Raw genomic sequence first — 26,072 nt, 5'->3', positions numbered from 1 at the left:
ATGCTCAGGTGCTTGACCTGTGGTCTGCAGTCTGCTCACCACACCGTTAGATAATCCATCTGTGTGCTGCCCCTACCCCTCATGCTAGATACTCATGACGTGTGGCCGCCAGTTAACCTGTGATCTCAATTTTCTCCTGTCATACTGGGTAAAAATCCTTGCCTGACCATGTTTAGTGGAACAAAGTGTTCTCCATGGGGAATATCACCAGGAATAACCTTAGACGTATCATAGCCTCTCTTGATACTTCCAGTAGGATTTAGGGGACAGGAGACAGTTCTAATCTGGAAGAATTGTTACCTCACTGGATTTTGGATTTAGAATCTGAAACTATTGGTGAAGAATTTAAATAAGACATACTTACGTTCTTCAGGGAACAGCCATCACTTCATACCACTGTCAGGGCTCTACTATTCCAGTTGAACAGTGGAGGTCTGAGAGCACAGCGAGGAGCACAGCTTGATTGACTTTAGTGCCAACCTGGTGGCTCAGACGGTAAAGCGTCTGCCTGTAATGCGGGAGACCCAGGTTCGACCCCTGGGTTGGGAAGATCCCCTGGAGAAGGAAAAGGCAACCCACTCCAGTACTCTTGGCTGGAAAATTCCATGGACTGAGGAGCCTGGTAGGCTACAGTCCATGGGGTTGCAAAGAGTCGGACACGACTGAGCAACTTCACTTTCACTTTCATGTTGAGTCACTCAGTCGTGCCCGACTCTTTCCGACCCCATGAACCACAGCACGCCAGGCCTCCCTGTCCATCACCAACTCCCGGAGTTCATTCAAATCCATGTCCATTGAGTCAGTGATGCCATCCAACCATCTCATCTGTTGTTCCCTTCTCCTCCTGCCCTCAATCTTTCCCAGCATCAGGGTCTTTTCAAATGAGTCAACTCTGCATCAGGTGGCCAAAGTATTGGAGTTTCAGCTTCAACATCAGTCCTTCCAATGAACACCCAGGATTGATCTTTAGGATGGACTGGTTGGATCTCCTTGCAGTTCAGGGGACTCTCAAGACCAACACCACAGTTCAAAAGCATCAATTCTTTGGCGCTCAGCTTTCTTCACAGTCCAACTCTTACATCCATACACGACCACTGGAAAAACCATAGCCTTGACTAGACGGACCTTTGTTGACAAAGTAATATCTCTGCCTTTTAATATGCTGTCTAGGTTGGTCATAACTTTGCTTCCAAAGAGTAAGCGTCTTTTAATTTCATGGCTGCAGTCACCATCTGCAGTGATTTTGGAGCCCAGAAAAATAAAGTCAGCCACTGTTTCCCCATCTGTTTGCCATGAAGTGATGGAACCGGCCAACTCGTGAGTGCTCACTAAATACTAGATGAAAAAATGAAGGCAACACTAAAGTGTACAAGGTCAGATGTGTTCCTGTTTCCTTTGGCCAAAGGAGATGTGATGGGGTAGCTTATTCTCCAGTCAGGCTCTGTAACGCAGAGGTTGTACGGAAGGTCGTTAAGTCGTAAGTGATTTTTAATGAGATTCTCCTTTAAATATATAATCTCCTTCCCTAATAAGATAGGATAAATTAATGGAATTCCATACTGCCAAGCCACTGGGAATGCATGTATTCATCTGAGCTCAACAGCCAAGCAAGACAGCTGGGAACAAAAACTGCACGTGACGAGGCCAGCATTGCCTCACTACCTGCGTTGCCTCGTGGACAGCGTGGCCGCATGTGCGCCGCCCCATCAGCAAGCGTTCACTGAGATGTCTGCCAACTGATGAGTGCTCTGAAGGTTTTTAATACAAAGATTAAAAGTGAATGATACCCTTATACCAACAGAAGGTTTGGTGAAAATGTATGGACTGTACTGTTTACAGTATCTGTACTTAGTTTAATGAAAATTTTGAATGAAAGTTCTGAACGATGCATATCTTAAAGGCTGTGAATCGTTCAGGCCCTGTATAGACATGACTGCAGTATCTCAAAAAGCTGTAAATAGGCAAGTCAGCTCAGATTTTTAGAAACCTGATTGTAAGGAGGAGGCAAAAGCACTCAAAACCCATGGGCTAGGGTCTGATCCCCTGATCCTTCTACCATATAGAATAAAGCCTCTCAGAGAATCAATGGAGGTTCAAGCCTGGTGTAAACAGTAACTAACCTCCACAAGAGCAGGAATGATGCCTGCTTATTAACATCGGCAGCCCTGGTGCCTAGAACAATGCCAGGTACTTAGCAGGCTCTCAGACTCGTTCAGTAAAGTGAAAAGTGAAAGTCAAGTTGCTCAGTCGTGTCCAGCTTTTTGCGACCCTATGGACTGTAGCCCACCAGGCTCCTCCATCCATGAGATTCTCCAGGCAAGAATACTGGAGTGGGTTGTCATTTCCTTCTCCAGGGGATCTTCCCGACCCCTGGAGGAGATCGAACCCAGGTCTCCCGCATTGCGGGCAGGTGCTTTAACCTCTGAGCTACCTTGTTCAGTAGTTGAAAGGCAAATACAGAATCCCTTTACTTGTTTATTCTACAGAGGAGTAAGTTTTGCCCAGGAACAGGAAAAATAACAGCTATCCTTCAAGCTCAAGGATTTCCTGTTACCGCCTCTGTTCAAAGGTACTCATATTATTGCCAATATTACTACCATGTATTAAGTGCTGATCATATGCCAGGCTGTATTTGAAATAAAATTTGTTCGACTTTTCACAACAGCCCCAGAAAGAAGGTGTTATACCTTGACAGATAAACAGGTTCAGGCCAGAGGCACTAAGTGAGGGAGATGGGATTCACTCAGGTCTGACTTCCAAGACAATGCTTTTAATACTTTGGAACACTTTTTAGAGTGGAAAATTGTGCAACTGAAACTGATTCATATTGAGACAAAATCACACACACATATCCTCCTCTAATATAATGACCCCACTGAAGGAAAAACAGTACCACTGCCAGCAAATGCATTTTATTCTCATTTTAATGAGAGAGATTTTCAACAGCTGCCACTTTGTTTGTATAGCAAATTCTTTAAAAAGTAACTTTTTTCCATTTTTGATATTTTTATGAAAATTATTTTCTTCAATTTTAAAGCTCTGCCCCTCCCACAAAGAAGTATTAACAACTACCATGTAATGTATACATAGGAAAAAAAGGAACAAAAACAGCTTTTAAACACCTGAGAAATAGGGGAAAAGGTCCAAAGTCCAGGCCTGGGCCTGCTGGAGGTGCTGAGCTGCCCTGGCACCGTCAGCACTTCACCGCCCACTCCAGCAGGTGTGTGGGCCGTGCACAGACCCGCTGGGATGCACCACAGAGTTCACTCCCTTTCTCCTCTTGGCCTCCTCTGCTGGCTGTCCTCTTCTAAATCGATCCAACAAAGGCGGCATGATCTTAACACATGTTCAGCTTTGTAATGGAAATAACATTGTTTAGAAAGTTCAGCGATTCCTCTGTCTAGCTGAGGAGAAAAAAATATCCAACGCAGTATTGATGGTTCCATTTCTTCCTGCTCAAACACATGCTCATTAACTTGTTAATTATCAGATGCTGTTAATTATCTATGCTGACATAGACGGCATGAAATTTTCATACAAAAAATAAGATGCAAAATTGTAAAAATTTCTGCAGCAGTTCAGGCTCCTCATGGAGCTGCTGATGATGGAGCTGGTTCTGACAAGCAGTTCCTTTGACATGCACAGCAGCTCCCCCATGAGTCCTATGTTCTCAGGGTTCCATGTAGACCCCAAGAGGTTGAAATCCAAGTTTAGTAAGACTCCCTGCTGACAAAATGTGGTATATCCATCAATGGAATATTATTTAGCAGTAAAGAACAAACCAGTAACATAAATTATATGTCATGGATTAACCTCAAAAATACACTAAATGAAGAAAGCCAGATACAAGAGACCAGATTGTATGATTCCATTGAGATTATGTCCAGAAAAGGCAAATTTATAGTAATAGATTAGTCGTTGCCTAGAGCTAGGCAAATACCACGGGTACCATGTAAATAGACATGAAGGATCTTATTAAGGGGGATGCAAAGGTTCTAAAACAGAATTGTATGTCTGTGCCACTCAGGAAAGTTATTAAAATCACTGACTTGTACACTTGAAATAGACGAACTTTATGATAACATGCTTCAATAAAGGTGTTAAAAAAAAAAGTCCCTGTCTTGCAAACCACCCATCAAGTATTAAACATTTCCGAAGGCCCACAATCAACAAGAGAGGATTCTCAATTAGTGTTGAGTTACAGAGTGAAAACATTTTCATTACCATTTACAATATTAAAAGGGAACCAGTAAGGTAGGACTGGGAAAGAAAGCTCAGCAGACCTCACAAATGAGACTCCTGATAACAAAACATAAAGGGCCTTTTTCTTTGAAGATGGTGCATCTGTTCCTTTGTAGAGTTCTCTTTTGTCCCCTGGGGGTGTGGTGATGAACCTGTAACACCCTGTCGAGATCAGTGTAGTTAGCTGTCCCAGTGTATGACACCCCACCTCCCCCGGCAAAATCTGGACTGTGGATAGCTATGGAGGATTGGGCAGTGAGACCAGGTGGAGCTAGTGTGGTAAAGAGACTTGGGTCCGATTCTAGGCTGGGAAGATCCCCTGGAGGAGGAAATGGCAACCCACTCTAGTATTCTTGCCTGGTAAATCCCACAGACAGAGGAGCCTGGTGGGCGTCCATAGGACTGCAAAGAGTCGGACACAACTGAGGTGACTTAGCACGTACACACAAGTAGTGTGAACTCAGGATGTAGTGAGCCATGTACAGAGGCCGTGTCGGAAGCCTGAATGTGTCCCTGGGTCAGCCTCCAATTCCCCCATCCTTTGTCACTAATGGCAGCTTCAAGATGGGAGAAATAGAAGATTAAAAACGAGGGGAAAAAACCTTACTAAATTGTGACTAACCAAGCCTGTGGATGAAATTTGCAAGGCAGCAGGGCAGTGGCTGCAGAAAGTACACTGTGTGCCACACAGGGACCAGGAGAGCTAACAATCTGTGTGGGCAATGAGAGGGGAAACGGTTCACGTGGTTCACACGGGTGACTGTGGGCAAAGGGAGGGGAAACCAACATTCCTGACGCTCACCAGATCTCAGTCAGTCCTCCTGCTCTCCGCCCACTTCCCAAACTCATGAGCTCTACATCTACCCCGGAAGAGAGCGGCCAGGGATATACAGTCTTTCCCAAATGCTCTCCAAATCTTGGTCAAAACTGTCAGGTCTCTGGCTGAGCTCATACATCAACATAATCCAAATCAAACACCACCATTAAACGTGATGCCAGGACCCTTAGTGAAGAACACGTGCCCCCTCCCATCTCAGCAGTGTAGAGTCCTGGGCTCCTGGTGTTTACATACTGGCCTTGCAGCAGCACTAATGCAGTTTCCTTTGGCTACTTCTTCACACAACTTTCCTCCCTGACATACATGAATTTACACTCTGAGGTCAAAGTGTTTGACTGACCTTACCTCCCAGCATCTCCCAACGCAAGACAGAACTTTGCCATATAGTAATACACAATTTGAAAAATGCTGGTTACCTCTAAAAACACTTTAAAGTCATAATTAGCATTGTAACTTTAATAAAAGAGACCCAAGCTGTTTTGACTTTGGAAACTAAAGGTGCTGTAAAGGTCCAGCCTTTTCCTTACAATTTTTTGGGGTTTGACCTTATGTAATACCCTAAAATCAACTGCTGCAGTCAGAAACTGGCCCAAAGACCCAAAGCCGCAGCTGCTCAGGCCTAGGCTATGTCCATCAAATTCTCTGTTGCAGTTCAAAGGGCTAGAGAAACTAAAAGGCATTTCTTTTGTTTTTTTCTCCTTGACGAGCAAGAGATAAAATACTTTTCGTTTTGGAGTTTAAGAGTCCAATAACCATGAAATCAATCACTAATAAAATAAGACTGGGACCAGTCAGAATTGGCAATTGTTAAAAATACATGTTCTGTTTCTATACTTAAACTTCCAGTTGCCAAAAAAAAAAAAAAAGTAGTGGCTTAAATTCAACATCAAAATCATCACTTACAATAATACCAGCCTCATCCTGAAAAGGTAACGGTATCTAGTCTGGCTCGCATCCGTAATCTCTCCTATGAGGAAACGTCTGAGTCCAGCCTTTCTTCGCTGAAGGCCCAGGAAGAGCCACATGCATTTCCGGCTAAGGAGGCGGCAAACTGGCGACAGCTGCACCCGCGGTCTGGGTGACGGCTGCGCCCCCACCTCGCAACACAAGAGACGGAGAAAGTCAGAACGCAAGAGGAACCACTAGAAGCACAAACATGCACATTAAAAAGGCGGCCACACTGCTAGCTGCTTCCTGATCCCGGGGTCAGCACACTGTGTCTCAACAGGACTGGAAAGGCCAGTCCTCGGGTTCCATTGCTTATCTGGCAGGAAGCTTCCTTAGTCCTGACCAAATGTGCCTTGTGAAACCATGCTGACATCCAAGATGAAACCCACAGCAGAAGGGGAAGCAAGCCACTTGGACCACACCTAACAGCTTAGCCTAGGTGTCAGAAGGGCACGCCTTCGTCAGGATGAGGACCCTTGATGCAAATCCCTAAAGGACTTCCCAGACCAGGAGCCACATAAGAAAGAATCCGCAGTCCTCTCTGTGATGGAGACACCATGGTCTAGAAAACGGCTCCTGCTGCAATCCCAACACACTTTGAGCAGCCTTTAGAATTCTGAGCTTGGACAAGTTAATGCAGGTTGAAGGAGGAACAGCAGTCCTGGAAGAAAGAGACCTTTGTTTCTATACTTCCAAGGCCCTCACCTTACCAGAGGCAACCATTCCAGCTGAAAGCTGAAGCTGGAATTAAGACGTTTTCTTTATTTGTAGCCCTCCCTGAACACAAGTTAAAAGAGTTCCATTCTGTCAAGGTAGAGGCTTTGCGAATTCAGGAGCCCATCTGGAAATATGGGTTCATATTTTCAATCTGACATTAACCTGTGGCTGTTAGAAAAGTCAGCATGGGACCTCATAAGAGAAAGGAGAAATTCTTAAGTTTTCCAGACCCTAGTCCTTTCCTTCCAACCTCTGTCCCATAAACACATACTGAATTTACAGACTTTATTCAAGTTCCATGATCTTTTCCTGACAGGCTTGTCATACAAGACAGTGGCAGTCATACAGATGGGCCACTGTTCTCCTCAGGCCCCTGCCAGTCCTTGCCCATCCTGGGAGAATGGCCAGGACCAGACACGCCCTTTTTAAGACCTGACTCTGCCACCAACCTCTCCAGCACACAAAGGCATATCCTGGTGCCCAGTTTAGTTCCTTATGAGTATCAACAACAACAATAACCAAAACACCTGTGACCTGTGGGCAGGAAAAGAATATACCCAGAAAGTTCAACCCAGAAAACTCAAAAAGCTGGGTGTGTGGGAACAGCAACACTTTATAACGGCTGAAACTGTCCCGGTGTGTCACACAGTCACAGGGTCAAGCGGGACTCACTCTCCTAGGCTTTTCTGGAGTTCTTTTGCATAATTCTGTAAGGTGGGGAGAAGCATCAAACTGTGAATTGAGCTTCTTGCTAGCATTCTGAAAAATACATGGACTTATAAAAGTACACAAACCTTTCTAAGGAAAGGAAGATACAGGTGGACCAAGTCTTCACAGGGCTAGGAAAAAACTGTCAAAATAAATTTAAGATGATAACTATCAGGATTCAAGGATGATCTCTCCAGACTGAAGCTGATGGCCAGCACCACATGCCTCTCACACACCTTTGTTAACAGTCTCTTCTTAAAAACAGAATAGAGTTTGGGGCAGAAGGGAGACAGGGGATTAGACACCATGAGAGACGAGGTGGCAAATCCACCCTAGAACTCTTATGCCTTGTAAATAATGAGTCTGATGGTAGCCATAAACAGAGGCTTAAGAGTAGGTCAACAGTAAATCAATGACTCAAGTGACATCACCATCCCAGTCCTCTCCCTCTGTACTTTCATTAACCATCAAAAGATGGTTGATGAAAGTCCGTTTATCAACCATCTAAAGTACTGGTAAACCACTACTTTTAAGCCTGTGTTTTCTTGAATGGGGTTCAGGCAAGGAGACACGGGCTCAGCAGGCCAGTGGTAATCCCAGCACATTGCAGGAAACCCCCAGGGGTCGGGGAGCTGTGTACTCTGGTTTACAAAACCTGCTTCTTCCAACTGTCCCTCTTCCCATCCAGCGCAACAGACTGAATATGTAGTGCTCCAGGTGTTCATTGCCCTTGGTAAGTAGACAGCAGGGTGGGTAGGGCATTTGTAAACACCCAGATTTTCTTGGTCAGCTTATTCTTTTAAACACACACAGCAGAACATTCTTGATGAGGGCATGGGGAAAGACTGCAATTTCCCTAAATCGAAAGCTAATAAAAATAATAGGAAATTGCTTCAAATGAAAGTCAGTAGAACAAAAGAGAAATACTCAGAGGCTTGTAGAGAAAGACTGAGCACATCAGTTACTCTAGTCACAGTGTCGAGTTGAACCACTGTTCCCTTCCCCGCTGCACACCCCCTGCCCATCCCACCCCCCTCTTCAGCTCCGCCTGTTTGTGCAGCGCTGTCCCCGGATGTGGGGACACACAAGTCCTCCTCAAAGCTTTCTGTCAGCTCAGTACTTCACTCCTGGTATGAATTCCTTGGCATCCGGATTCAGGTTACTTTTGCTCTGAAATAAGAACCAAGAGATAATAAATCCCAAGGCAAGCTGCACTTTAGCACTTTAAAATTTATTTTCTCCTTGCTTCTGTTATTACCAGTATCTTCCTCTCAGCCCAAAGGAGAGAAAAAAACAGAATTCCTTGCAACTCAGGCAGTTATTCCTGGACTGTTCTCAGTGGCTCCTGATGGACTCAGCCCCTGCTAATCTCATTTTCTCCTCCCTGCTTTAGACTCCTGTTCCCTTCATGATGCTTTCATTAGAGGCTTGTTAACCTGGACTCAAAAAATAATTTTTTAGTTCACAAGTACCTTAACTCGATGAAAATCAGAGTACTCCATCAAACTAGGTTGGTTACCACAATCCCTATATTATTTTTGTCTATCCTCTCTTTGGTTATCTACTCTCTTGATTCACAACATCTTGATCTAAAACCTCAGCAAACTGCCAGGCAAAATCACTCAGACATGAATTGTGCAAGAACAATCTCACTTATCGAATTCTGACATTAAGTAAACATGGAAGGCAAGGAATTCATTTATCTAGTCTTCTAATTATAAGCGGAAAACAGTCTCTTAGGAGTATATTCCTTCTAAAATGAACCAGCAGTTTTTATAACAGAATCATTCAAAACTATAAATACAGATTTGAGGGACAGTAAAAGAAAAGGACAACAGCAAATGATAATTTGAAACCAAACCTCTTCCCTGTTCAAATTTTTATCCTTAATCCCAATTCTGTTTTGAGAATCCCACTGGAGAAAATGAGAGCTGGTGATGCTGCCGCAATCACATTTGCACAGTGCTGTAAGAGGTGCCGTGCGTCTCCAATGCACCGCCTTGTTAATGCCAGGCGGTGAGTGAAGAAACAGTGACTCAGAGGGCGCCAAAGCTTGCCCAAGGTTGTTGGGCCAAAAAGAGACGTGGCTCCAAATCCTATATTCTTTCACTATGTCACACGTGGAACTACGTATGCTCTTACCAAAATATCTTCAGAATCATGACCATCACTGATGGACAGTCCATTTAACTGTTGCTGCAACTGCCCCATGGCCTGAGGCAGGTCTCGGGATGGAATAAACCAGTCTTGGTCTTCCTCGTCCAACATCTCCTGAAAGCAGCGGTCCAAGAACTCTTGCTCCTGCAGCTCCTCCTCCACCTGGCAAGCAAAGCAGAAGAGCTCAGACTTAACTGTCCCAGTGGGACTCACACTTTCTAGTTCTTTTCTACCTCTTTCTTTCAGAGGTTATTACTTTGCAACTAAGAATGATCTTGTATGAGATCTACTAAGAATTATGATGCTTCTAATGAAAGGCTAGAAAAAATATAACTTTTAGTATTTTCAATCAAATTCCATAAAAAATAAGACAGGAAATAGTCCAAATAGCAGAAATTCCAGTCTTCACAGATCTAATACGTGACACAGATATTTTTCACTCATATGGCACTTAACAGAAAATCATTTTAAAGCTTGACACTTTTTTTTCAATCTTATTGAGAGGCAGTTCTTAAATTTCCCATTTTACAAGTACGAAAAGGGTTCAGGAACTATGTATCTAGACTACTACCTGGACAGTGGAGATTAAACCAAAACCAACTCCCAGCTTCTGGCCCACTTTTCTAGTAATAAAGCCCCTTCGGGAGAAAAATACTTTCAGAACCTTAGAAAGATATAAAGAACACTTTCTGGCATACCAGTAGAAAATTCTTTCAAAACAAGAAGAAATAATACAAATATTTAAACAACTTGCATATTTCTGAAAAAGAGTGTCTTATACATAGCAAGGATATTTTATACTTCTTTGTAGACCCTGTTAACTCTTGGTAAAGAGTATGCTTCACTCTGGAGATTAGTGTGATTTTCACAGGCCTCCCGCTTCATGTTTGGCCATCCCCTTCCTGCAGGCTGCCTGGTGACTGATTCACAGCTCGTATGCCGCCACCAGAGGGCTGGTCAAGCAAAAACAATCACCCAAACTAGCCAATATAGTTGAATCCAAAGGAAAAGTCACTTGTAGCAAGACTTAAACATACAATTTCAACATTACAATTAACTATACTTTTTATTTTTTAATCTCAAGTAAATTAGTTACAAAGTACTTAAAATAACAACTGAAAATATTTTCAAACTACAAGATTTAACATGACTGCCCTAACTCTCCCCGAGAGCATAACAACATGTTCTTCCATAGTAAGTCTACCCTTATTCACAGGCACAAGCCACAGAAGCAGTTACCTGGGCCCAGGGGTGTCATAGGAAGCATGGTCTACGAACTGTTCACACAGATCATAACACAGTGAGCCACAGCGGGTGGAAACTCCTGGCTCTTTCCTAAACTTGTTTCCATCTCCCCAAAGCACCAGTTGTTCAGTTAAAATCGAATCTCCTGTCTCCCATGCTGGATATGGCCATGTAACTATAATCACATAATGTCCCCAAGAAGGGATGTGAGCACTCTGGCATCATTTGGTTAAAAGGAGACCCTTTGCCTTGACATTTGGCTCTCTCCCTTTCCTATGGCTTGACTTCCAGTTATCCTACAGTTGCCAAATGCCCTAGGAGTGGCAGGGCATCATGATGGAGGGCATCAAGTGGTTGCAGAGTCACCTGTCTACCTGGAGTGCTTACCTGGGGCTGTTAAAACCACAGGGGTATAAGACAATTGATTACTGCTGGATCTTTGTGGAAGCAATCTAGCCTTTCCCCACCAAATACACTATCTCAGACTTGCATTCTGCCAGTCCCTGAGTTCCTACTTGGGGCATGCCAGGCTGGTCTGCTGTTTCCCAGGAGCCTACACCAGAACACCATGGCATTGGATCCTCTTTTAATTAGCATGATAGAAAAATTTCAATATCGTCCTCCAAGGTATCTTCAATTTGGTCTCTTAGCAACTGAAGTTGCTTTTTGGTCAGCCCTGACCAAGTGTCTACTTATTTTCAAGTTATTGTAAAGCCAATGAACACATTTCTCTTTTGACAGACTGATGGTAAAATATAGCTGTTGAACTACATGTATCATTAGCCTTTCACTTCTTTACCTGTCTGTTGAAATCCTCTTCATTCTCCATCCACATGTACTCTGCGAATGGGTTTTCCTTCTCATCATGCCCATTTAACACCTGGTCCTCTTTGGATTTTACACTGGGTGATGTATTTGCCACACTGGATCCATTCATCATGACAGAACCTACACAGGAACAAAAGAAAGGATGAAATGATACAAGGATCAAGGAAACGAAAAGATTCTTCCAGATGCTTCTGATGTTCTAAATCAAAGTTATTAACTACAGATAAACAGAAAACGCTAGTCTGTAACTAGTTACCTATACAGATGCACAATTCTTTAAGAGTTAAAAGAAAAAACATTTTAGCTCAGTTAGCCTTTCTAGGCAAGTGGGATGGAGAAGGCAATGGCACCCCACTACGGTACTCTTGCCTGGAGAATCCCATGCATGGAGGAGCCTGGTAGGATGCAGTCCATGGGGTCGCTAAGAGTAGGACACGACTGAGCGACTTCACTTTCACTTTTCACTTTCATGTACTGGAGAAGGAAATGGCAACCCACTCCAGTGTTCTTGCCTGGAGAATCCCAGGGACGGGGGAGCCTGGTGGGCTGCTGTCCACTGGGTCGCACAGAGTCGGACACAACTGAAGCGACTTAGTAGCAGCAGTAGCAGCAGCAGCAGCAGGCAAGTGGGATGGGTGCTGGGTGGGAGGGGACCTTTTCAAGTCAAATTTCTGTAAGTTCTAGAACCTAAGCAAGATCATAGCTTCCCTAACATTTAAATAGGTAGAAAAAAATACATTCTTAATAAACATTGTAAACAGTTGACCCTTATTCTGATTTTTTTATTTTGTTTTCTTCTTTTTTTTAATTTTTTTTTTTGTGTGTGCTGGGTCTTAGCTGTGGCACGCAGGATCTTTAGTTTCAGCATGTGAACTCTTAGCTGCAGCATGTGAGATCTAGTTCCTTGACCAGGGATTGAACCCAGGCCCCCTCCACTGGAAGCACAGAATCTTAGCCACTGGACTACCAGGGAAGTCCCTATTTTGATTCTTATTAAGCTCTGTTTTTCTTTAAAACCTATTTCAAAAAATAATACATGTTTATCACATTGGAAAGCAAAATGGAAAAAAATAAGGCCATCAGCTGTCTAACTATATAGAGTTAAAAATGATTCACAGTGTGGTGGATATAAGTTTGCTGACTTCCCCTATGTACATACAGACACATATACACACACCCATTCCCCAAGCACCCATTCTTATGGTAATAGCATGATGTTCCATCATTTGCTTTTTCTCATTTCCATATTAATATAGACATTCTGTCAGATGGTGTGTTTCCAACATTTCTGTATTATAAAGGTGGGATGAACTTCTTGTGTTCATTTTCTCTAATGATTTTCTTAAGATAATTCCTAAAAAATAGAACTGCCATATAGGAAAGAATGTTTGTTTAAGGCTTGTGATTTACTGCCAAGCTGCCATAGAGTTTAAATTCCCACTGGTATTATGTAAGTGCCTGTTCATCTGCACTCATGAGTATTCTTTTGGCTTCCAAATTCATTTTGGTATGCTTGCTATCATTTGGAATGTATTTATTTTCAGTTCTTTACTTAAAATTTAACCATTCTTCAAAAACAGTTGTAGGACTTTCCTGGTGGTTCAGTGGTGAAGAATCTGCCAGCCAATGCAGGGGACACAGGCATGATCCCTGGTTCAGGAAGATCCCACATGCTATGGACCAACTAAGCCCCCGCACCACAGCTACTGAACCCAAGCGCCTAGAGCTCGTGCTCTGCAACAAGATAAGCTGCAGTGAGAGGCCCTTGTACCGAAACTAAAGCATAGCCCCAGTCACTGCAGCTAGTGAAAGCCTGGGCACAACAATGAAGACCCAGCACAGCCAAAAATAAATAAAATAAAAATTAAAAAACCAAAACAAAACATTGTACTCTTTACGCTCTATAGTACCTCCCCTAAGCTCTTGTAGGTAATGTGCATGGTGTTAATACTACTTAACTATTCTGTTTCATATGTATAATTTTTCTCTTCTTAATTAGATTCTCAACTCCTGAAACACAAGATGAAAAGTTTTTATATTTTGTAATCTTCCTTAATATTAGGAACTTCATAAATACCCATGGATCATTGTGCTTAGGCAATTTTCCCTTTCTAGCCTGTCTCCTTTCAATCTCAGCTCAGTCCTCTCCCCAGCACTCCCTGGGGCATCTTTAAGTTTTAATACATTATTTTTCATTTATTTCTGTCTTGGTAACATTCATGAAAAAGTTCTTCTCTCCTTCTGGGTACACTAAAAGTTACTGAAGGTTTTTCAATTTTCAAACCTGTTATGAACATTAGAAAATATAATTTTAAAAGACTAAGTACAATTATGAAGAGTAATAAGAATATGGGCTTCCCTGCAGGGGACACTTCGATCCCTGCTCTGGGAAGATCCAACATGCTGTGGAATACCTAAGCCCATGCGCCGCAACTACTGAGCCTGTGGTCTAGAGCCTGGGAACCACAACTGCTGAGCCCACGTGCCCGAGAGCCCGTGTTCCACAACAAGAGAAGAAACAGTAAGAAGCCCTGCTCACCCCAACTAGAGAAAAGGCCAGTGCACAGCAACGGAGACCCAGTAAATAAAACTGTATAAAAAAGATGGAAAAATAATTCATTGATAGTTCAAAGAGAATTTAAGACAGAACCCATGTAATTCACTGTTGGTTTAATTAGGGCACCTAGTATGAAATATATCATTTAATATATTTTAGACAGAGACAAAAGAAATCAATGATTATTTCAAATACTGCTCCAGAATAATAATCCCATAAGGCTATAAAAGGGGGGAAACCAGTTTTTATTTTTACCACTTCCATTTTCAGCATAACAATGATAGAAGCAAGTATGTTCCGAACGTCAGGGCAACTGAGTAAATAGGTATTCCTAATCAGAGACTTAACAGGTCTTGGACCTTGATGGACAGCAGATTACACAGCACTTTCCAAAGATTCATTTGGCAGTTGTTTACTATTCTCATAGCTCAGTTGGTAAAGAATCTGCCTTTAGTGCAGGAGACCCCAGTTTGATCTCTGGGTCAGGAAGATCCCCTGGAGAAGGGATAGGCTACCCACCCCAGTATTCTTGGGCTTCCTTGGTGCCTCAGCTGGTAGAGAATCTGCCTGCAATGTGGGAGACCTGGGTTCAATCCCTGGGTTGGGAAGATCCCCTGGAGAAGGGAAAGGCTACCCACTCCAGTATGCTGGCCTGGAGAATTCCATGGACTGTATAGTCCATAGGGTCACAAACAGTCAGACACGACTAAGCGACCTTCACTTCACTTACTGTCAACACAGTGATTTCTCCCCACATTATGGAAGTCACCCACAGAGAATCAGAGATCCATTTTCTAAAACATCTGCCTTTGCCACCAAAATAAATCCTGAGTGCCCATGACCGTCAGGAGAAAGGGAAAGCAGAGGAAGAAAGAACAGAATAATTCTAATTCAAGAGAAAGGCAGAGCACAGAGAATACATTGCAGGATATACCTGTTCATGAGAAAGGAAATGGAAAATTACCAAAAACTCAACATGGGGATATTATCTAATTTAACATAAACATTTTTTAAAGTTGTTTTTTTTTTTTTTTAATTTTTAACACAAACACTTTAGAAAAGTAAAAATCACTGTGATTGGGACAGTCAATACTAGAAAAATTGTTCTCTCCACAGTAGGTTACATAGTGTTGATTTGTATTTTATACCGTTCCACCTTTTCCAAACAATTGGGAAGTTTGGTTTCTCTAAACAGCAGCAACCCAAGAGCTTAATTTGTATAGTGCTTAACAATTTATAAAGAAATTTCATATTTATGCTATAACTTAAGGTACATATTCTGTCCAACCTCACTTTAAAAAAAAAACACCCAGACAGTGCTAAAGACCAAAAAAGGTACTGGTTCAGCGGTTAAGCAAACTGGGTTGCTGGGTTGGTTCAATAACAACACTGGTTTGTGGGCCCACTGTGTGACAGTGACACCTGGTGCCTAATGTGCCTCTTGACACTAGTGATGGGCTGAGCATGGGGAGGTTTGCTGAAGAATGGTAAATCCTAGGTAAGACACATGGGAAATGCCATCCAACTTGGGGAAGACAGCAGGTAAGATGGGACCATCGCCTGTAACTTCCTTGACTGTCCTGTTTCCAAAGTTGCATGTAACATTCTGTTTCCAGCTCCTCTCCAGCTCACCATCCATCATGCTTGCCTTCCAAAAGTACAGTGTTTCTCTAACCATCTTATTTTGATATTTCATGTTCATGACTTTGATCCTCCCACACCAAGTCACATCACTGTGAAATTCTAGTCTAGTGGAGACAGAAAATATCCCCAAAGCTTCCAGAGATGGGGAAAATGCTTGGTTACAAAAGTGGGATCACAAATCAGAATGGCTGCTATGTTGTCAGCTACACTATGGAGAGGGCCATGTGACTAGGAATTCAATTTTTTTTGTTGTTTTTTGGCAGCTCTGCTTGGCTTGTGGAATCTTAGTTCCCCAACAAGGGATTGAATTTGAGGACCCCAGCAGTGAAAAAGCCAAGTCCTAACCACTGGACCACCAGGGAATTCCCAGTTACTCAGTCTTGTTAACAAGCATGCAAGTTTCGAAGGTCATCTTCCCACCATCAGGTCCTCAGATGAGACAGCCATTCCAGTCGACCACTTGAACTTTATGAGATCCTGAGGTGGGGGCACCCAGCTGGGCTGACCCATAGAACTGTGATACTAAATGTTTATTGTTTTAGCCTACTAAACTTTGGGGTAAGTTCTTATATAATAATAAATAAATAACACAGGTATTCAGTAAACACGGTCATCTAGCTCTGCCATACAAACCACCAGTTGCCACTCATCTATTAAGAAGACAAACATGTAGTCTGAAGCGGGTCATTGAGGAGTTCTTCAAGAACTACACCGCAATAGCACATAAAGGAGTTGATGTCTGGTCTGTATCTAAACTGCATTAAGAAATCTAAGAACTATTTGTGCAGAAGCTTTTAAGTTTAATTAGGTCCCATTTGTTTATTTTTGCTTTTATTTCCAATATTCTGGGAGGTGGGTCATAGAGGATCCTGCTGTGATGTATGTCGGAGAGTGTTTTGCCTATGTTCTCCTCTAGGAGTTTTATAGTTTCTGGTCTTAGATTTAGATCTTTAATCCATTTTGAGTTTATTTTTGTGTATGGTGTTAGAAAGTGCTCGTTTCATTCTTTTACAAGTGGTTGACCAGTTTTCCCAGCACTGCTTGTTAAGCTTCTGCACAACAAAGGAAACTATAAGCAAGGTGAAAAGACAGCCTTCAGAATGGGAGAAAATAATAGCAAATGAAGCAACTGACAAACAACTAATCTCGAGAATATACAAGCAACTCCTACACCTCAATTCCAGAAAAATAAATGACCCAATCAAAAAATGGGCCAAAGAACTAAATAGACATTTCTCCAAAGAAGACATACAGATGGCTAACAAACACATGAAAAGATGCTCAACATCACTCATTATTAGGGAAATGCAAATCAAAACCACTATGAGGTACCATTTCACGCCAGTTAGAATGGCTGCAATCCAAAAGTCTACAAGCAATAAATGCTGGAGAGGGTGTGGAGAAAAGGGAATCCTCTTACACTGTTGGTGGGAATGTAATCTAGTACAGCCACTATGGAGAACAGTGTGGAGATTCTTTAAAAAACTGGAAATATTGGAGAAGGAAATGGCAACCCACTCCAGTATTCTTGCCTGGAGAATCCCATGGTCAGAGGAGCCTGGCAGGCTATGGTCCATAGGGTTGCAAAGAGTCAGACACAACTGAAGTGACTTAGCACACACACACATCTTATCTCTAATTCCTGCAATTTCTCACTTCCTTTGTAGCTCTCCAATAGTATCACAAAATTAAAAATATTTAGTATTTTCTTCCACCTTTTTTAATTCACAGAGGGAGTGCTGGTACAGACTACCTACACTGCCATTAGCACAAAATTTCTATTTACTGAGATAGCTGTTCCTGGAATGCAGAGTTCAGAAACATATATATTTTTTAAATTATCAAAACTTTCCAACTAACATAAAAATGAAAGTGCTGTGATTTGTAACATGACTTTACTCCCAATTTTTGTTGCTAGAAGTTGTCATTCACTCTTGTGTTAAATACTTTATAAACTAATATGAGAAAATTACTTCTGGTGGTATAAAATTTTATTATAGTAACTGTCAAACTTTAGCAAAAGAAGGAGATTGGCAAGGAGTCTCTTAGATTTCTTTTTTGAGAGTATGTTTTTATTTTCTTTGGATGATTAATAAAAAATTAAGTTAATGAAAAAAAAAAAAACTGGAAATAGAACTGCCTTATGATCCAGCAATCCCACTGCTGGGCATACACACTGAGGAAACCAGAATTGAAAGAGACACGTGTACCCCAATGTTCATCGCAGCACTGTTTATAATAGCCAGGACATGGAAGCAACCTAGATGTCCATCAGCAGATGAATGGATAAGAAAGCTGTGGTACATATACACAATGGAGTATTACTCAGCCATTAAAAAGAATACATTTGAATCAGTTCTAATGAGGTGGATGAAACTGGAGCCTATTATACAGAGTGAAGTAAGCCAGAAAGAAAAACACCAATACAGTATCAAATCAGATCAGATCAGATCAGTCGCTCAGTCGTGTCCGACTCTTTGTGACCCCAGGAATCGCCGCACACCAGGCCTCCCTGTCCTTCACCAACTCCCGGAGTTCACTCAGACTCATGTCCCAATACAGTATACTAATGCATATATATGGAATTTAGAAAGATGGTAACAATAACCCTGTATACGAGACAGCGAAAGAGACACTGATGTATAGAACAGTCTTTTGGACTTTGTGGGAGAGGGAGAGGGTGGGATGATTTGGGAGAATGGCATTGAAATACGTATATCATATATGAAACGAGTCGCCAGTCCAGGTTTGATGCACGATACTGGATGCTTGGGGCTGGTGCACTTGGACGACCCAGAGGAATGGTATGGGGAGGGAGGAAGGAGGAGAGTTCAGGATGGGGAACACATGTATACCTGTGGCGGATTCATTTCGATATTTGGCAAAACCAATACAATATTGTAAAGTTTAAAAATAAAATTAAATTAAAAAAAAATACAGATCCCAACTTAAAAAAAAAAATCTAAGAACTATTTGAAACTCATTCCCCGCCTCCATCTCACTTTCCCTCTTAAATGTGTGGCAAACATGCTGAAAATAGAAAATAATGATTGTCATTTGGCTGAAGATGGTAAAGCATGTAGTCAAAACAGAAATGCTAAGCTCCTGCCAAGCATATGATTTAGCACTTTACCTTGGTCAAGAGTTTGTGTTTAAGATATTTGGCTTGAAATAGAGGTCTTGGTTCCCAACCACAAAGAACTTCAAGACTTTTAATATACCTAGGATATTTCCAGAATACATACTTCATCAGTTCAACACTTTGAAAAACCACAGCTTTCAGATCCAACAATTTTTCCAATCCAAAACTTGGCTATTTTTTTTGAACCTAGATGAGATTTTTTTTTCAGAAGCTAAAACTAGATTATGCCCAGGATAACAACTTGACTGTCAAGAATACTTGGAACTATTGACTCAATTATTGGGAAAAAGTCTATTGAGTAGTTTATATTAAAGCTAGTCTCTACTATTATGTTTCCTATAGTTTTGTTAACTTCATTCAGTCTGGTGGTTGTCGTTCAGTTGTTAAGTCGTGTCCGACTCTTTGTGACACCATGGACTACAGCAAGCCAGTCTCCTCTGTCCTTCACTATCTCCTGGAGTTTGTTCAAATTCATGTCCACTGAGTTGGTAATGCTATCTAACCATACCATCCTCTGCCGCCCACCTCTCCTCCTGCCTTCAATCTTTCCCAGCATCAGGGTCTTTTCCAATGAGCCAGCTCTTCACATCAGGTGGCCAAAGGATTGGAGCTTCAGCTTCAGCATCAATCCTTCCAATGAATATTCAGGGTTGATTTCCTTTAGGACTGACTGTTCGATCCCCTTGCAGTCCAGGGGACTCTAAATTCTCCAGCATCACAATTCAGTCTGGTGAATACCATTTGAAAAATTAAACATTGTGGGTAACTGTTTTACATGTTATTTTACTTCAAACATGTTGCCACTAGATTCAGGCTTTGGTCTTTCCCAGTTACATCTTAATAACTCAGGTCATTAGATGCGCTCACTCACTAGAATCTGTGTGTCTACCCTCAGCCCTGTGCTTGACAGCTATTTTCACAAGGTACACAGTTGTTTCACTGACGGTGTTTACATTCTCTCAGGAGAGAGATAAGCAAATAGTTAAGAATAACTAGTATTAAATTAAAAGGAGAAGCAAAAGGGACTATTACAAGACAGGAAGACCCAATCTAGTTCAGGAGTGGAGGATGGCTAGGAAGGGTTTCCCTGAACAAGCAACACTTGGATTGATACCTGGAAAATTTGTTAGCTAGCAGGAGGGAAGAGAGGGAAAACCATGTGCAAAGATTCAGAGGCAGGAGGGAACTTTCAAGAACTATAAGAAGGTATGTACGCATATAGTTTAAGAGTCAAAGGAGAACCAGTCGGAGAACAGCCAAGGAAGAGAGATGAGGTTGCAGAGGCAGATGGACCTGATCATCTAGGATATCAGAGGCTACATGAAGAATTTTGGAGATCATCCGAAAAACAATGAAAGCCACTGAAAATGGTTCTCAGCAGCACAGTGACATGACTCAATTCATATTTTGAGGTTACTCAGGCTGCCATATGGAAAATGGATTGGAGAGACTGAGAGAGGATAATGGGGGACCAGTAAGGTAGCTAATGCACTAACCCAGATGAAAAACAAAAGGTAGCTGCTTAAACTAGGACAATGGCAGTAAGAAGAGAGTAGGTTCCAAAACTATTTTAGGCTTTTCTGGGGAGGAACTGGATGTGGGGAGACAAGGCGAGGCAGATATCAGGGATGACTCTGGCACAAACAACTGGGTGAGGAGCAATGTCACTCGCTGAGCTAGGGAACTCCAGGGAAAGGGCAGAGTTTTCTTGGGTGGGGATGGGGATTTGAGGTACAAAGGGTGATGAGTTCTATACTGGACACATTAAATGTGTAATGCCTCTGAAACACTCAAATGGTGACATAAGTAGGTTGTTTGTATGCATCAATAGGAGAGGTATAACTAAATATAGAAATTTGGAATAGTCATCTACCTACATGGTAACTGAAGTCATGGGCCTAGAATATTGCCTAGGGAGAGAGGGCAAAGTCAGATAAGACAAGGAGATAGAAGAGGAGACTGAGAAGGAAACTAGAAGAGTGTGACATCACAGAAATCAAGGGAAGACAGAACCCTTCACTTATAGTGAGTTGAAAGGTAGCCCCCAAAAAGATATGTTTAGATTCTCATCCCAAGAATCTGTGAAGACTACATTATTTAGAATACGGGTCTTTGTAACTAAATTAAGGACCTTGAGATAAGTAGATCATCCTGCATTATCCCAGGAGGCCCTAAATCCAATGGTAAGTGTCTTGTAAGAGAAAAGCAGGAGATTTGACATGAAGAAAAGGAGGCAATGTGACTGGGGAGGCAGAGATTGGAGTGGTGGGGCCACAAGTCAAGGAACGCCTACAGGCACCACAAGTTGAACAGGCAAAGAACAGATTCTCCCCTGCAGTCTCCAGAGAGAGAGAGAGAGTCCAACCTGATTTTTTTTTCTTGACTTTTAATTTTTGACTTCTAGCCTCCAGATGGTAAGAGAAAAAATTCATGTTGTTTTAAGCCTCTAGTTTGTGGTAATCGGCCACATTAGACGGGAGAAGGCAATGGCACCCCACTCCAGTACTCTTGCCTGGAAAATCCCATGGACGGAGGAGCCTGGTAGGCTGCAGTCCATGGGGTCGCTAAGAGTCGGACACGACTGAGCGACTTCACTTTCACTTTTCACTTTCATGCATTGGAGAAGGAAATGGCAACCCACTCCAGTGTTCTTGCCTGGAGTATCCCGGGGACAGGGGAGCCTGGTGGGCTGCCGTCTAGGGGGTCACAGAGTCGGACACGACTGAAGTGACTTAGCAGCAGCAGCCACATTAGACACAGAGGACCGATACACCCAGTAAGGCAGGTATGTTGAAGGCTGAAGTGAAAAGTGAAAGTCGCTCAGTGAAAGGGAAAGTCGCTCAGTCGTGTCTGACTTTTTGTGACCCCATGGACTGACTATACACAGTTCATGGAATTCTCCAGGCCGGAATACTGAAGTGGGTAGCCATTCCCTTCTCCAGGGGATCTTCCCAACCCAGGGATAGAACCCAGTTCTCCCGCATTGCAGGCGGATTCTTTACCAGCTGAGCCACCAGGGAAGCCCACACAAGAGAAGAGAACAAAAGCAAAATAAAAGAACAAAAAGGAACTACAAATACAAACAATAAAATGGCAATAAATACATATCTATCAATAATTACTTTAATGTAAAGAGACTAAAGACTCCAATCAAAAGACAAAGAGTGGCTGAATGGACTATAAAAACAAGACCTATAGGCTTCCATAATAGCTCAGTTGGTAAAGAATCCATCTGCAATGCAGGAAACCCAGTTTGGATTCCTGGGTCGGGAAGATTTTCTGGAGAAGGGCTGGCTACCCACTCCAGTATTCTTGGGCTTCCCTTGTGGCTCAGATGGTAAAGAATCTGCCTGCAATGTGGGAGACCAGGGTTATATACAAGGGCTTCCCTGGTGGTTCAGACGGTAAAGTGTCTGCCTGCAATGGGTGAGACCCAGGTTCAAGCTCTAGGTTGGGAAGATCCCCTGAAGAAAGAAATGGGAACCCACTCCAGTACTCTTGCCTGAAAAATCCCACAGACAGAGGAGCCTAGTAGGCTACAGTCCGTGGGGTCACAAAGACTCAGACATGACTGAATGACTTCACTTTCACACATATATATACTACCTACAAGAGATTTACTTCATACCTAAAGCAACATACAGACTGAAAGTAAAGGGATGGAACAAGATACTCCATGCAAATGGAAATCAAAAGAAAGCCAGGATAGCAATATCTGTACTGATAAAATAGAATTTAAAACAAAGACTGTTACAAGAGACAAAGAAGGTTATTACATAATGATTAAGGGATTAATCCAAAAGGAAACCATAGCAACTGTAAATGCATATGCACCCAACATAGGAGGACGTACATATACAAAGCAAATATTAATATAACATAAATATAGACATAAAGGGAGAAATCAACAGTAATGAAATCATTGTAGAAGACTTTATCACCTCATTTACATCAATGAACAGATCACCCAGAGAGTAAATCAATAAGGAAACACTAGCCTTAAATGACACATTAGATCAGATGGACTTAACAGATATATATAGAACACTCCATCCAAAAGCAGTAGAATACATTCTTTTCAAATACACAGGGAGCATTCTCCAGGACAGATCACAGCTAAGCCATAGTAAAATTAAGAATATTGAAATCCTATCAAGTATGTTTTCAACCAGAATGCTATGTGACCAGAATATTAACTATAAGAAAAACACTGAAAAAATATAAACATGTAGTCCAGTTCAGTTCAGTTCAGTGACTCAGTCGTGTCCGACTCTTTGCAATCCCATGAACCGCAGCACACCAGGCCTCCCTGTCCATCACCAACTCCCAGAGTCCACCCAAACCCATGTCCATTGAGTCGGTGATGCCATCCAACCATCTCATCCTCTGTCGTCCCCTTCTCCTCCTGCCCTCAATCTTTCCCAGCATCAGGGTCTTTTCAGATGAGTCAGCTCTTCACATCAGGTGGCCAAAGTATTGGAGTTTCAGCTTCAACATCAGTCCTTCCAATGAACACCCTAGATTGATCTCCTTTAGGATGGACTGGTTGGATCTCCTTGCAGTCCAAGGGACTCTCAAGAGTCTTCTCCAACACCACAGTTCAAAAGCATCAATTCTTCAGCGCTCAGCCTTTTTCACAGTCCAACTCTCACATCCATACATGACCAGTGGAAAAACCATAGCCTTGACTAGATGGACCTTTGTTGACAAAGTAATGTCTCTGCTTTTTAATATGCTATCTAGGTTGGTCATAACTTTCCTTCCAAGGAGTAAGTGTCTTTTAATTTCATGGCTGCAATCACCATCTGCAGTGATTTTGGAGCCCAGAAAAATAAAGTCCACTGTTTCCCCATCTATTTGCCATGAAGTGATGGGACTGGTTGCCATGATCTTAGTTTTCTGAATGTTGAGCCTTAAGCCAACTTTTTCACTCTCCTTTTTCACTTTCATCAGGGGTTCTTTAGTTCTTTTCACTTTCTGCCATAAGGGTGGTGTCATCTGCATATCTGAGGTTATTGATATTTCTCTGGCAATCTTGATTCCAGCTTGTGCTTCCTCCAGCCCAGTGTTTCTCATGATGTACTCTGAATATAAGTTAAATAAGCAGGGTGAAAATATACAGCCTTGATGTACTCCTTTTCCTATTTGGAACCAGTCTGTTGTTCCATGTCCAGTTCTAACTGTTGCTTCCTGACCTGCATACAGATTTCTCAAGAGGCAGATCAGGTGGTCTGGTATTCCCATCTCTTTCAGAATTTTCCACAGTTTATTGTGATCCACACAGTCAAAGGCTTTGGCATAGTCAATAAGGCAGAAATAGATGTTTTTCTGGAACTCTCTTGCTTTTTCCATGATCCAGCGGATGTTGGCAATTTGACCTCTGGTTCCTCTTCCTTTTCTAAAACCAGCTTGAACATCTGGAAGTTCACGGTTCATGTACTGCTGAAGGGCTTGGAGAATTTTGAGCATTACTTTACTAGCATGTGAGATGAGTGCAATTGTGCAGTAGTTTGAGCATTCTTTGGCATTGCCTTTCTTTGGGATTGGAATGAAAACTGACCTTTTCCAGTCCTGTGGCCACTGCTGAGTTTTCCACATTTGCTGGCATATTGAGTGCAGCACTTTCACAGCATCATCTTTCAGGATTTGAAATAGCTCAACTGGAATTCCATCACCTCTACTAGCTCTGTTCGTAGTGATGCTTTCTAAGGCCCACTTGACTTCACATTCCAGGATGTCTGGCTCTAGGTCAGTGATCACACCATCATGATTATCTGGGTTGTAAAGATCTTTTTTGTACAGTTCTTCTGTGTATTCTTGCCACATCTTCTTAATATCTTCTGTTTCTGTTAGGTCTATACCATTTCTGTCCATTATTGAGCCCATCTTTGCATGAAATGCTCCCTTGGTATCTCTAATTTTCTTGAAGAGATCTCTAAGTCTTTCTGTTGTTTTCCTCTATTTCTTTGCACTGATCGCTGAGGAAGGCTTTCTTATCTCTCCTTGCTATTCTTTGGAACTCTGCATTCAGATGGGTATATCTTTCATGTTCTCCTTTGCTTTTTGCTTCCCTTCTTTTCACAGCTATTTGTAAGCCCTCGTCAGACAGCCATTTTGCTTTTTTGCATTTCTTTTTCTTGGGGATGGTCTTGATTCCTGTTTCCTGCACAATGTCACAAACCTCCGTCCATAGTTCATCAGGCACTCTGTCTATCAGATCTAGTCCCTTAAATCTATTTCTCACTTCCACTGTATAGTCATAAGGAATTTGATTTAGGTCATACCTGACTGGTCTAGTGGTTTTCTCCACTTTCTTCAATTTCAGTCTGAATTTGGCAATAAGGCAGTCATGATCTGAGCCACAGTCAGCTCCCAGTCTTGTTTTTGCTGACTGTATAGAGCTTCTCCATTTTTGGCTGCAAAGAATATAATCAATCTGATTCGGTGTTGACCATCTGGTGATGTCCATGTGTAGAGTCTTCTCTTGTGTTGTTGGAAGAGGGTGTTTGCTATGACCAGTGCGTTCTCTCAGCAGAGCTCTGTTAGCCTTTGCCCTGCTTCATTCTGTACTTCAAGGCCAAATTTGCCTGTTATTCCAGGTGTTTCTTGACTTCCTACTTTTGCATTCCAGTCCCCTATAATGGAAAGGACATCATTTTGGGGTGTTAGTTCTAGAAGGTTTGTAGGTCTTTATAGAACTGTTCAACTTCAGCTTCTTCAGCGTTACTGGTTGGGGCATAGACTTGGATTGCCATGATACTGAATGGTTTGCCTTGGAAACAAACAGAGATCGTGCTTTGCTGGAGCAGCCATGAAGAGATACCCCACGTCCAAGGTAAGAGAAACCTAAATAAGATGGTAGGCACTGAGAGAGGGCATCACAGGGCAGACAGACGGAAACTAAAATCACAGAAAACTAGCCAATCTGATCACACAAATCACAGTTTTATTGTCTAACTCAATAAAACTAAGCCATGCTGTGTGGGGCCACCCAAGACAGACAGGTCACGGTGGAGAGGTTTGACAGAATGTGGTCCACTGGAGAA

General features: G+C 42.3%; 1 protein-coding gene across 2 annotated transcripts in view; it reads right to left on the bottom strand.

The window, feature by feature from the left end:
* Positions 1–2,897: 2,897 nt before the first annotated feature.
* The window catches only part of PAIP2B (poly(A) binding protein interacting protein 2B), a 50,773-nt gene continuing 27,598 nt past the window's right edge, over positions 2,898–26,072 (bottom strand). For both annotated transcript variants that reach the window (XM_055539710.1, XM_055539709.1), the window contains exons 2-4: positions 11,655–11,803; positions 9,596–9,772; positions 2,898–8,623 (exon numbers count right to left, since the gene is read on the bottom strand). In XM_055539710.1, coding sequence (XP_055395685.1) covers positions 8,567–8,623; positions 9,596–9,772; positions 11,655–11,795 — 375 coding nt within the window. In that variant the 5' untranslated portion in view covers positions 11,796–11,803 and the 3' untranslated portion in view covers positions 2,898–8,566. The remainder of the gene's footprint in view (positions 8,624–9,595; positions 9,773–11,654; positions 11,804–26,072) is intronic.

The sequence above is a fragment of the Bubalus kerabau genome, chromosome 11 (assembly GCF_029407905.1).
Source record: "Bubalus kerabau isolate K-KA32 ecotype Philippines breed swamp buffalo chromosome 11, PCC_UOA_SB_1v2, whole genome shotgun sequence".
NCBI lineage: Eukaryota > Metazoa > Chordata > Mammalia > Artiodactyla > Bovidae > Bubalus > Bubalus kerabau.
Note: the sequence above shows the minus strand (reverse complement) of the source record. Positions and strands in the feature narration are given on the sequence as shown.